Source organism: Crocodylus siamensis, chromosome 3 (genome assembly GCF_052110815.1).
Source record: "Crocodylus siamensis isolate JL-2025a chromosome 3, ASM5211081v1, whole genome shotgun sequence".
NCBI lineage: Eukaryota > Metazoa > Chordata > Crocodylia > Crocodylidae > Crocodylus > Crocodylus siamensis.
Window position 1 is genome coordinate 183,535,738 of NC_143397.1, and position 13,433 is coordinate 183,549,170.

General features: G+C 46.2%; 2 protein-coding genes across 4 annotated transcripts in view; one reads left to right on the forward strand and one right to left on the reverse strand.

The window, feature by feature from the left end:
• Positions 1-247, reverse strand: part of LOC149869207 (ethanolaminephosphotransferase 1-like) — an 85,779-nt gene extending 85,532 nt beyond the window's left edge. For both annotated transcript variants that reach the window (XM_090039931.1, XM_090039930.1), the window contains exon 1: positions 156-247. In XM_090039931.1, the coding sequence (XP_089896057.1) occupies positions 156-212 (57 nt within the window). In that variant the 5' untranslated portion in view covers positions 213-247. The remainder of the gene's footprint in view (positions 1-155) is intronic.
• A 7,099-nt stretch (positions 248-7,346) lies between these two features.
• Positions 7,347-13,433, forward strand: part of SPIDR (scaffold protein involved in DNA repair) — a 321,375-nt gene continuing 315,288 nt past the window's right edge. For both annotated transcript variants that reach the window (XM_090039932.1, XM_090039933.1), the window contains exon 1: positions 7,347-7,517. In XM_090039932.1, coding sequence (XP_089896058.1) covers positions 7,503-7,517 — 15 coding nt within the window. In that variant the 5' untranslated portion in view covers positions 7,347-7,502. The remainder of the gene's footprint in view (positions 7,518-13,433) is intronic.

A 13,433-nucleotide genomic window follows, 5' to 3' on the forward strand; every position in this document is an offset into this window, starting at 1 on the left:
AGGGGAAGAAAGGAGGGGCAGGGCAAAGCCGAGGCTGCACGGAGAGAGACGCCCGGTCCCCAAAGCCCAAGCCTCCCTGGCTGTCCCGGCCGGGCTTGTGGGTGCAGCCCCTCCCGGTGGAAGAGGGGTCCGGGGTGCCCCGGGGCTGGGCTTACCTTGTACTGGCGGAAGCCGGCCAGCTGCTGGGCACTGACATACTGCACCCGCCACATCGCGCAGCGTCTGCCCGGCCCGGCTCCGCCGCCGCCGCCCACTCGGGCCGGGCCGGGCGGAGCCGGGGGGGGCGGTGTCAGGCTCAGCCCTGCTCTCACCTGCTCTGCTCAGCAGCGCCCAGCACGGCCGCTCCCGGGGAGCGGGGTGGGGAGAGGCGCCCGGGCCTTTGGGACAATGATGGGCTTCATTCATTTCTGCGGCATCTACGAGACGTGAGCGGAGGGGTCTTCCCGGGGGGACGGACAGCTCGCTCCGGGCCGCGCACTGCCGGGGCCCGGGTGGCTGCGCTGCTCCGCATGCCTACCTTGTCCACAGGGGCGCAGGCTGGAGCCGTGTGGGGCTAAGGACACAGGCAGACAAGGGTCTTTGGGTGAATCTGATATCTTTTAGTAGACCAACTTAAACAGTTGGAAAAAATGAAATAGCTGGGAAAAAATGTAAACCCGAAACCTTGCTAAAATTTTCTCCCCCAACTATGTAGGGTGGTCTAGTAAAAGGTATGAGATTCACCCAAAGCTGTTCAAAGGTGCTTGATAACTAAAAAAGGATCCTGGTTTTCTGTGATTTAAAAAAAATCCCCAATTTCTGGTTTAAAAAAGTGACCTCCAAATCCACGTTAGATCTATCTAGCTAAATGGCTAGATATAGATATTAGTGGTGCTTGATTTTAATCTAGATAGATAGATATTCTATCTGTAGATAGATAGATAGATATTAGTGGTGTTTCATTTAAATCATGGAAAACGTGGATTTGGGGTTACTTTTTGGGATTTGGGGTTCATATGTTTCCATGATTAAAATGAAACACACTAACATCTATATCTATCTATCTATCTACAGATAGATCTAGATATAGATATCGATATTATTCTACTATCTCGAGATAGATGGATAGATAGATATTAGTGGTTTTTCATTTAAATCATGGAAAATGTGGATTTGGGGTTACTTTTTGGAATTTGGGGTTCACATGTTTCCATGATTAATATGTGGATTTGGGGTTACTTTTTTAACTGAAAATTGGGGATTTTTTTTTTAAATCAGAGAAAACCAGGATCCCTGCTGATAAGGAATTAGTAGTTACAAGGGTTTTCTCCCTCCCAGCTCCAAGCAGCTGGATTCATGAAAGCAAGAAGCAAGATTAGACTGGTAATGTATTTTATGGGAAGAGCTATCAAATCCATTCTAGCTGTCTTTGAGCACAGAGCCCTCCCTCAAGTCTGGACTGGGCTTTTTTTCCCCCCTTCATGTGAATTTTCCATTCTGAACAGTGACTTTGCATAGATTCTGTTTTTGTTGTAGGCCAAAGCAAAATACTACCAAATAATTTGTGCTTCTTGCATATTCCCTGAATCATCACCACTACAATGAAACATTCACAGCTCTCAAAGTGCCTGATCCTGCACCTGTTTCAGAGATAAAAGTTGTAGCTGTGTTGGTCTAAACAGCAAAAGCAGTCAGTGTGGTAGAGGTGATGTTTCTTATTAGATCAACTAGACAGCTGAAAAAAAATTCTTTACTTACAAGCTTTTGGGCTCATGTGCCCTTCCCCAGGCAAAGGAGAATTCAAAGATTGTAAAATTTCTCCCAGGTAGAAATGAAACATCATATTGCACAAGAGAGCTGGAGGGTAGTATAAGTTTTCCTGGCTGGAAAAGTTGATTTTATGCAAATTGGGCTTGGGTAAAAGTTGGAGCAGTTTACTTATCTCAAAGGTGTCAATGGCAAGCAGGATGTTGAATTATGCTTCTTTCTTGTTAAGGTGTTTTATATAGCACAGGAGTACTGGTGCTGGAAAGGTCTGCCTGGGCCAGGAAGTTCTGTTGTGTTCAGGCTGCTCTGCAAGTATGCAACTTTGGGTCGAAACAAAAGGCTGGACTCTGTTAGCTGCTAGGTCTCAGACTGCTGAATTTTGCTGATCCTGCACATAGGTTCTACTATGAACAATCTTCTTCTTAATACAATCCAATTATGATAACAGGCAGCATAGCTAGTTATGTTTGCAGTATCAGGCCGCAAACTCATTTTTATGGTAGGGATTTTGTTTTGTAAAGTGCCACTCCCTGACATGCCCTGGCTTTATGAAGTAGACATATGATATTGTCATTTAACATATTTTATTCCCATTCTTCATCAACATCTGATGAAGTGAATTTCAGTTCATGAAAGCTTGTGAGATATAGAAATCTTCTTTGGTTAGTCTATAAGGTGAAAATCTACCCTGCCTTCTGCATGACACATCTCATGATTAAGGAAAGCACTAGTGACGTAGCAAGCAGGGTTGTAGTGTGGTGAGCGGGGCAACCACCTGGGGCACTGAAGCAAAGGAGTGCCAACAGGCACTGCCCGGTGACGGCAGAGCATGGGATGAAACCATGAGTGGCTCATCTGGGGGGCTGCGGGGACAGGGGAAGGCAGTTCCCACCACTGTGTGCACTTCTGGGCAAGCAGGGGAGAGCATGTGCCCCCGAGATCTGTGCATGGGGGTGAGGGCAGGCTGCCGTTGTGGGCTTTGTCCCGGACACCAAACTTCCTTGCCATGGTACTGGAAAGTACCTTCAGCTACAAGTTTCAAATCAACAGACTCTGGGCTCATCTACACAAGATGCTACTGCGCAGTTGTTAACATGCGTTTATTTAGTACTTGTAATAGCAAGTACTAAATAAATGCACAGTTACCAGAGTTACTGCACAGTAGCATGGGCAAACATCTTTTAAGTGACGCTACTTTGCAGTACTGTATTAGTACTATTCTTGCTGTGACACCCTACTGTGCAGTATTTTTTGGCTACTGCGCAGTCAGTGTCTCGTGTAAATGCACTCTGTAAATACACTATGAACCTTCTTATTTTTATAATATAGGTCAAGGAAGGGAGTGTATGTGGACTTCTTGGGAATTAAAAGTTATATATCTCCAGACATTCAGACACTTCTGTGAGCATGGCAGACACTCTAGACATATCTGCATACTTTATGAGCATCAAAATGCCATGATATGGCTGCTTGCTGGGGAACCCAAACGCAAACTGCATTTTTCATGAAAATCATTTTCATGAAAAATGTGAAATCCAGATTTAAACCGGGCCCTACTTATTGGGTTGAGCCTGCCTCTGGTTGTTGATACTGATACAGCAGCAGGTTTGTTTAACAGATGCTGTGGGGTTTTAATACATTATGCCATGGACCCAAGTCCACAAGCACTCTGCAGACTGGAAATGAATGCTTGAATTGCTCTGGACTCATCTACTCCCAAGCCCTCAGTCTCTGAGAGCAGGCACTGTGGGTATTTAAGTCCTGTTTAAACTCCTAGTTTGCCAATCTGGATCTCCTTGTTCTATATTTTTTCTCCTCTGAACCCACTGATTGCCTAATGCAGAATCAGAACTTTCATTGCATCAGAAAAAACTGCTGCTATAATAATCAGGTGATATGGTTGTGTTGGGAGGAGATATTCACTATCAGCAAGCAGAGTGTTCAAAAATGACTTTGGTAAGTTGTGTTTAAGACTGGAACTTCACTTCTAAACAGATATGATCCCCTTTGCTATGGACACCTGGCAGATGTTAAAAAACATGTTCCATCAGTCTTTTTAACACAATATTCCCTCTCTGCTTGAACACTGTTATTACCTTAAATGGTGCTCAAGAACAGTATTTGAAAAGTGTGATAATATCAAAAGGACCTAAATGATTATGCCAAAGTAATATTAAATGTCTAATTGAAACTTACTAAAGAAAGGCATTAAAATTTAAGACTGATACCCTTAAAGTGCACTTCTGTGCTGTAATTTCTATATGTTGCATGAACTAAATTATTAAAGCAGAGATTCTTGGCTTGTGTAAATTGCTGTAACCCAATTGAAATAATAGAATAATTGAATCATAGAAAATTAGGATTAGAAGAGACCTCAGGAAGTCATCTAGTCCATCCCCTTGCTCAAAGCAGGACCATTCCCAACTAGATCATCCCAGCTAAGGCTTGTCTAGATGGGTCTTAAAAACCTCCAAGGCTGGAGATTCCATAATCTATTTGGGTAAACTGTTCTAGTGTTGTACTAACCTCCTAGTTTTTCCTGATATCTAGCCTACTTTTCCCTTGCTGAGACTTGAGACCATTGCACCTTGTTCTGTTTTCTGCCACAACTGAGAACAGTTTAGCTCAATCTTCTTTGGAATCTCCCATCAGGTAGTTGAAGGCTCAATCCCCTCCCCCCCTCAGTATGGAGGTAGACCAGTTTTTGCTTTTGGAGGTTCTGACTCTGTATGTTATCCATTAGTAGACAAAGTGAAGTATTTTTTAGATTAAGTTTTAACTTAAACTTCAAACCTCTTCATTTTTGTAAAATGTATCTCGTTGAACTCCACAAGATTAGTTGTTTGTATAATTTAGGCTAAAACTGGTCCCAAATGTTACCTTATCTATAATAACCTTTAAAGGTAGTATTTTGTTTCTTTTTAGCGCTGATAGAAAGAAAAAAGAAATTATGTGAAAGTATCAGTCACCACAAAACAGTGTGTAGAGCTTGATGAAATTGTAGTGATTTTTAGATTATGCTAGGGCAGTAGCATTGAGAAGTGCTCTATTTTGTAGAAAACTCCCCTCTGCTGGCCAAACACAGAGCAGTACTTACATTAACAGTTGCCCTATGACTTTACTAGAGCAAAATGAATATATGAAGACATGCAATTTACCTGTAGACATATTCAAATGCTACTTATGATTTAAAAACAAGCAGAAGTTAAATAGTATTAAAATATTACCTTTCAGCACATATATGAAGATTAGTACATTTTGCCTTCCTAAAACCTGACACACTTCTTGTTATAGCTGCCATTTCCATAACCAAGAGGTGAGCAAAATGCAGCCCGGGGGCTGGATGTGGCCCGCCAGGTCATTCTATCCAGCCTGAGGAGCCCCTAAAAAATTTAGAAAATTAATATTAATCTGCCCTGGGCTGCCTGTCACGTGGCCCTTGATGGCTTGCCGAAACTCAGTAAGTGGCCCTCTGCCCAAAATAAAAGCCCACCCCTGCCATAACCTTTCCCATCTCTGCAGAGACAACATTTTAAAATCTAACCTTCCATGTTGCTCACTCAGAAACCTTGAAAAGTTGATAATCTCTAGAATATCACAATGACTGCAGAATTGAATGTTCGTGTGCATCTAGACTGAGAGAATTATCTGCCTCAGTGTCATCTGCAGCATGAAATATGCTTAAACATCAAAATGTCAGTGAAGGACAAATTCTGAATTTTCTTCAATTGAAGTTGGTGGGAGGTTGGAAATTCACCCTCTCCCCAAAACATCTGTTTCCAAAGGACTTGAAATATGTTATGGTACTTTATATGAAAGATATACTATTAAATAATTTTGTGTTGTAAAATTATCCACAATTACCAACTTAAATGTAAATTATTTATATTTAACTAATTTAGGAAAGGTTTAGGAAATGCCAATAGCTAATTCTTATACCTTGGAAACATTTAGAAGCTGTGTTGAAAAAAATTATGCCTAATACCTAAAAATCAATGCGTAAATAAACAAATCTTTTCAGATTTCATAAATTCACAATTTTGAAAACTTAAACTTCCTTCTCTTCTAATTAACTTGTATCAGAATGGGAACCTTTCCATTTACAGATTGAAAAGCATTGCTATTTTAGGAGTATCATAGAAAATTAAATGCAATGTTCTTTAAATGCCCCTAAGGTTTTTTTAATAATAGGAGTTAAAATATTTTGTTTCCCTTCTAAGGATAATACAGTTGAAATATAAATATTATATATACATCTATATATATATATACACATATATATATAATATTCACTATGCAGTTTCATTTTTTCTATTCTGTCTAATAGTCTAGTGCAGCATTTCTCAAACTGTGGGTTATAACTCATGACCCAAAAGTGGGTTGCAAGAATATGTGAAAGGGCTGCAAACAAACTTTAAAAATAGATTCTCCTTTAAAAGACAAAAATGTGGGAAACTATGGCTTTTCCACTGCAGGCTGGTAGAATGAGGAGCACTGGGTCAGGGCTGGCCATCAATGTTTACAAACATTGGGTTGGGCTCCTGGTACAGAAAAAGTTAAGAACCACTGATTTAGTATATTCTGCCCCTGTGGATCAGTTGGCTACTTATATTTATTTTTTAGAAACAATTTAATAAGTAAAACCAAGAAAAGTTATTGGCTCGTGTCATCTTGTCTCAAAGGAAAATTCAAAGGATTCTAGGGGAAGTTGTGGCTCCCCTGAGGCCTTTGTGGGGAGATGATTTGTAGAAAGGTAATCCAGACTCAGATACTTTTGGGGAATCTCTACAGAGAGAGAGAGACTGCACTGTAACACTTGGGCTCGTTCTCAGGCCCTGCTTTCTTCCTCTAGCCAGCATGGCTTCCAGATCCACACAGGACCTCTTTGCCATTTGTAAGTCGCCTTACAGAAGGATGGCCTTGGCTGTGATTTGAAACAGAAACATTTTTTCTCTGGTGCAGTTCTGGCTGTTGTAGGGTACAGCTTCAAATACTGTGTTTTGTCATGTATCAAAGTGGCTCACTGCAATGATAGGCAAAGAAGCATTTTTCCTTCCAACTATTTTAGTTGGTCGAACAAAAAAGACAATGGATTGACAAGAACCTTGCCTGCTTTTGATGGCAGGCAATCAGGACTCGTAGTAGAGATGATCTCTTTTATTAAACCAACCAGATTTTTGCAAAACCTGGATTTGATGATAGGACACTCTTATTGATTGGAAAACCAGAAAGGCCAATGACTGCACAAACATGAGAGCACACTTTGGGACAAGTCAGTCAGCAACAGGCAAGACGTGCTTTGTAAGATCATTGATCTTGCCTTCCTGCCCGGTATCACTACAGCACCTATCTGAACTGACGCTAGTGCCGGAGTGATGAGTTACTGAAGACTCCGCCCATCGCTCCTCCCCCTAAAACTGGATTGGGGGGCAGCCTCTGGCGCATGCGCACAAGGTGGTAGGGAAGCACCGCTCGTTCTTTCTCCGCCCCCGCCACGGGGCAAGAAGCTGGGAAGGGAAACACCTCCTCTCTGTGACGTCACGCCCGGTCCGGCTCGCCTGCCCAATCAGCAGTCGCGCTTGCCGCGGCGCCAAGCTGGAATGGAGTGGGCGTGGCGACGCGCGCGGGGAAGGGCGTGGGCTCCGCCTCCGGCCGGGGTGGGAGAATGGGTTGATTGGGGGCTCCCTGCCCGCGCCCCCTTCCGCCCGGACTGTCGTGCCACGTGACGCAGCTGGCGGGTGCCCTCGGAGGGGGAGATGCCCCACAGGAAGGTACCACTGCGCGCGGGGCAGGGGGAGGAGCCCCGGGGGTGCATGTGTGTTGGCTGGGGCGTCTCGTGAGCTGGTGGGGCGAGCTCTGCAGGTAGAGCCGAGCGGGCTGCTGACGTGGGAGACCCTCCGTGACGCCACTCGGGAGAGCCTGCCCCGCCCCGCTCCTCTCCCAGCCTCAGCCTCGTGGAGCCCGCCCAAAGTTGTGCCTCCCTCCCCCCTTCTGTGTCCACCCGAGCCCTTGATGATGTAATAATGAACCCAGTGACGCGAGCAACCGGTTGTCAGGGCTCTGGTTCCTTTTTTTAGAGGAGGCCAGGTCCAGCTCTGGGGTCTTGGCTGGAAAGCAGAGTTGAGTGAATGGCAGTGGTGTGGGTGCTCACACTTAGGCCCCACTACACATTACATAGATCGTGCTATCGACTGTGGTTCAGTGCGCAACATGTGGAGACCGTCCCCTGGTGTGAAGTCATCCTCGCGCTGTAAAAATAGACCCTGGCTGTAAAAAGGGCTGTCATCACTGCTGCAAAGTGTGCGACCAGTCTGGAGCTGGTTTCAACCCTGCTTTTGTCTGAATGTGAGGCAGGGCCCTGGTGGGGGAAGTTTTGTCCTCCAACGGTCATCCTTCCTCTCCACCTCCTTCACGGAGCTGTTGTGCTTCTAGGGGTAGGGCCAGATCTGTCCAAATGTATAGTGGCTGCGTCTGTATTAAGGACCAGTTATTACTGTGTTTGCCCTAATCCAAGGTAATTTTGCATGTAAGGCAGCCCGCCCCCAATAATTGGATTCTATACATGGACATTTTTAAGTGTTTTAATTTTCCATATACAGAATCTAGTTGAAGGGCTGTTTCAAATTGGATGATCATGACTTCCCCCCTTTCTCCCCCTCATGTGGTGGAGAAAGCACTACTGAGGAGTGAAGGGCCAGACTACTGTTTCTTACCCCCTGCCCTTCTCCTCCCATGCCTGTGGCTGGTCCTCTGCCCCCCTTGTTTCTGACTCCTTGCTGCCTAACCCCCTCCCACATGCTGCTTCCTTGCCCCACCCCCATCACCCCTTGCCTGCCTGTGCCTGCCCTACCCAGTGCCTGGCCCTCCATCCCACCCCACTGCACACCCCACTCCCCCCTGCTGCTTGCTTTCCACAGTGATGCCGACTCTGGCTCTGGGGCAGTCAGTGGTAGCCCTGGTCCCAGCCCAGCCTAGACTGGCCACGGCAGGTCCAGGCCTGACTGGGTCAGGGTTGCAGCTGGAGCTGAGGGAGGGGGTGGGGGAACAGGCTGCCATCTCCCCTGTGCTCCCTGCAAGTTACACACCACAGATCTCCCATTCACTCACTGCACAGTCTCCTCTGTTTGCACCCTACCGTGCAATCTCCCTTGTGCTCCCCCACAGTGATCTTCCCTGCTGCAAGCCCTCTCCCCCACCATATGAGACACCCTGCCTGCTGCAGGCAGTGGCTTAGCTCCAGCTTCAGCTCTGTGCCAAAGCCAGAGCTCCAGGCTGGTACTCAAGTCTAAAGTGAGTGTGCTGATTTAGGGGGAGGGGATATTATCTTGGCTGTGAGTAAATATGGTATTTTGTATGTGTTCTGCAAAGATTATTTAATCCTTGTAGCCTTTTTTTATTCTTTTCTATCATGTCTTTAAAAATTGCATTGTCAGCTAAAATCCTGATGCTTAAATAACACTAAAGATCTGTTTTCTTGTCTATGATAATTAGGCATCGTTCTCCACAGATTTAACCATGAGTCTCACTGACTTAAGTGAAGCTCCTCAGACAATGAAATCAAGCACGTGCATAACGTTTTACAGCATCCAAGGCATCTTAACTTAGGAGAAACTGTTTTTCAGCTCCATTTAGATTAAAAGCAAGAGGGGCTAGCATTTGACTGCGTTTCAGAAGAATGGCCCCTGGAGCTTATTTCAGTAAGGAAAACTGAGGCAGTAAAGGCACTGGGGGATCTCAGAGGTGAATGAGAAAATTACTAGTTTACCAAACTTCTGATAATTCTAACTGTGCTATGCCCGTGGGTAGTAACCTGTGTGTAAAAGGTGGTGAAGATATTGGGGCTGCGCGAAGCTTTGGTCTTTGATTTGATTCGGCAGAGATTCGGCCTGATTCAGTGGCTGAATCTACAAATCCGAATTGAATCAGGAGACCCTTTAATTTCTCCAAATCGAATCGGAACCCTCCGAATTGATTCAGAAAGAGTCGATGATTCAGACAGAGACCACTTTAAATGTTTTTTCGACATGCCTCAAGGTACCACACGGCTCGTGAATACTGAGATGGTGGGGCAGATGGGTCCCGCAAGTGCGTGGGAGAGTCCCCAGCACATTCAGCAGCAGACCCAAAAGAACTTCCAGGTCCGCTGAGTGGCTTCCCCACAGCTCTGACTTGGTGACTGGTGCCTCCTGGGTCTGGGAGCATGGGCTCCCAGCATGCTCAGCGACAGACCCGGTAGTGGACTGGAAGAACTTCCAGTCCACTTCCGGGTTCGCCGCCAAGCACGCGGTGGCGCCCCCCGGCGCTTCTGTGGGACGCTCTATCCGCCCCACCATCACAGTGTTCACGAGTCATGTCTGGTACCTCAAGGTATGTAAAAAAAACATTTAAAGCTGTGTCTATGGCTCAATCGCTGATTCTTCAAATCAGCATTGAATCTTCAGATTTGGATTGGCTGAACTGAGTCGGAACAGTGATCCGGTTAATTGAATCACTGTCCGCGATTAGCGCTAAATCTGAATCCGAAGTGAATATGGCCCATTTTGCACACCCCTAGGAGATATTGCCTCAAAAGCAGGAATTTAAATGATTCAATTCTGTTTGCTTTGTGAGGGCCGAGGAATGCATGGAAAACTAAGAAGTATTTTGTCAGAACTGAGTTACTGTAAGGCTAAATTATGCCTGTTCTACTTTTCTCTTGAGTAATATGGTTTATGGTTCATCAGGTGTGAAGGGACACAACAATTGGAGTTGAGGAAATGTGAGTGCAGAAAATGTAAGGAAAATCTTAGTAAGATGGATTTAACTGCAAAGGTAAAAGGTATTCTTTAAAACACTTGCAAGTATAGCATGTGATGGAAGGACTTGGTATGATAATACTGGTGCTTACTGATGGTTCTGAGTTGTGCTTCCTTTCTTGAAATTGTAGTCAAGCCAGTTCCCTTATTTGGTGAGTTCACATGTTAAGTCAGATGGGATACGTACCTCTTCATTTGGTTGCTCATTAGGCAAGAGCATGATTAGAGACATAGCTGATGGGGAAATGATATGGAAAACTAGGCAAAAGGAAAAGGGTTCTTGAGCAAAGATAAATTAAAAGGTGGTTGGCGCACAAGAGGAGGGAAGCTGCTTTTAGGGGCGCAGACAGAAGTTTTTTTTGTTGCATGATCGGCTCCCTGAAAGCACTCTACAGCCATGCGGTGATATACATGCATGGCAGCAGTGTACTTTTAAAGTGGCTGATCACATGACAAATTAACCTTTGTCAAATGAGAGGTCAGATGAAAGAACTTCACTTTGCAGAGACTTAGGGGACTTGTGTTCCCTAGGATTAATTTGTGGTGTGATTGGGGCTGGGCTGATGCAGCCCTGGGGCTGTCTGCAGGAAGGGCAGGTGGAGCCTTTGCTGGGGTTTGCTGCTTGAACTGCCAGCCGGGTTTAGCCTCCTGAGTTGGTAGGGGGTGGGTAGATTGGTGGCACTGTCTCGTGGGCCCCTTTCTCAGCCCTGGCCCCTCCAGCTGACACATGGCTCCCAATCTGTGCAGGGGGCAAGGGCAGCTGCAGTGGCGTTCTGGGATCTGCCTGCGTGCCTCACTGCTTCTGCTTTGACAGTGGCATGGCTCCATGTGCCTTGCTGCCTGGGCCACCCAGTGAGGATGCACATGGCACTGTACCTCTGTCAAAGGCGGGGGCAGGGCATGCAGGCAGGGAGCTGGCAAAGCTCAGCCCCAGCTGTAGCCCCCCTTGCCCTGTGCCCGTCCCCGCCCTTGGCTACCTGGCACCGCACCTCTGGACTCTTCCCAGGGATGACCCGGGGCAGGGCAGGGCAGGGGTCCTGGGGCTCTGTCCCTTCCAGTGCAGCTGAGGGGGGCGGCCACTTGGGTGCAGCGGGCCCTGATACCGGCTCTGCTTTGCTGCGCTCCCTCCAGATCCCTGCCGCTCCCAGCTGCAGTCCCCCCTCTGCCCTGCAGACTTTCCTGCTGGGTGGGGGCTGTGCATGCTTAGACTCCCCAAATTGTTTTTTCCTCCCTCTGCCTATGGCCCCTGCCCCCTTCCTCCTTCTTTCTGGTCCCACTCCAACCCCCTCCCTGCAGTTCCATGTCTACCTGGCCCTTGTCCGCCTACCTCCCCTCCTGTGCCCTCCCCTCCCTCCCTGCCAACTGTTCTGGGGGGCAGCCCTGCTGCTCAGGTGGCTGGGGTGTGTTCCCCACTGCCAAACTTCCCCAGCAGCAGTTCAAACTTAGGCCTATGCAGCCTGGGCCGCTCATCCAATTGGTGCCCGCCCTCTCGGCAGCGCGTGCGTAGTTGGCTTAGAGCGTTATGGGCAGACAGACTATGGCTTTTATTATATTAGAATTTACCCCTCTGTAAACATTTGACAGCTACAAAGTTGGTACTGTTTTTAGTATAATAAGCCTCCTTATAGATTGCAGGTGAAGAGAAAAGACAGTTTTAATTAAAGCTTAGGCTAAATCTCTAGTAAGTATAAAAATTGAGCTAGAAATCCCACATACAAAATTGGAACTGTTGCAAACTGAAAAAAGATTAATGTAATTCTGTCATCTGATAATGATCTCAACTCTGTGGTGAGTTGAGTTTACATTTCTCCTGCTACTTTGCATTTCCAATGGCTCAGTGATATACTTTTGAGACATATTGACAGCATGGTCACTCTACTGAGGTTTATAAAATTGAGGTTTCTACAATTTTAGGCTTCAGTGCTGCATTGTAATATGTAGACAGATCTGCAAAATAGGGAGCCCTGCTGTTTTCGGTAGCACTCTCTCTGTAGGGGAGCAGTTGTGCGTCCCTGCCTTGTACATTGACAAATCAGCGTAAAAATGCCAAATCTCTTCAGAGCATAGGCTACATGACTTGTCCTTGCAGGTAGCCCATCAATTTCTCTGGGACTGTGTGCATGATTAAGTGTTTGCAGGATCAGGCCTTAAGTATGACAAATGGAAAGCAAGGTTGAGATGGTATTCTTTTGAAGATCTTAGTTTATAAATGGCAGAGCTCATTAGTTTCAGTAATTAAAAACCATATGTGACTCTGCTACCAGCAAGTATCCTCCACCCCAGCTTGGGGCTTTAGATACTTCTATTTACTTTGACAGTCATCCTACATGCAGGCCCAAGCCTGGAGGCTTGGGGTTTGGATGCTCCCATGTTTTGCTTGCCCCTGGCCGTATGGCTGCAGGAGCAAGCTAGGGAAGAGTCTTTAATTTCTATAATGTCAGCATAAGATCTTCCTGTGGGAAGTTAACTACGAGGCTCTCATAGGAGTCCTGTCCGTAAGCTGACAGGGGTGCACCCTCCTCTACATGGTGCCATTTTAATTGCATTTTTGGCTCAGGTATCAGACTTGTGCAGCAACTGAATTTGATCTTAGCCCACAAAAGGCTGAGATTTTAATCCTTTGCAAAGATCAGCGCTACATAAGGGAGAGATACTAAAAATGGGGATACATAAGAGAGATTGTGAGACTGAGTCTGGGTGAGTGGGGAAAGCCCCACTTCCCCTGCTCACCTGGACCTGTCCCCAGAGATCCCAGAACTGAGTACTGGCCTCTCTGTGTGCAGGTTTGGGTAAGCAGGGAAAGCCCCATTTTCCTCACTTACTCAAAGCTGCCTCTGCAGATCACATAGTCCTCTGTCCCGCACTGTCAGTGGGTGGGACAAGGGGTGATGT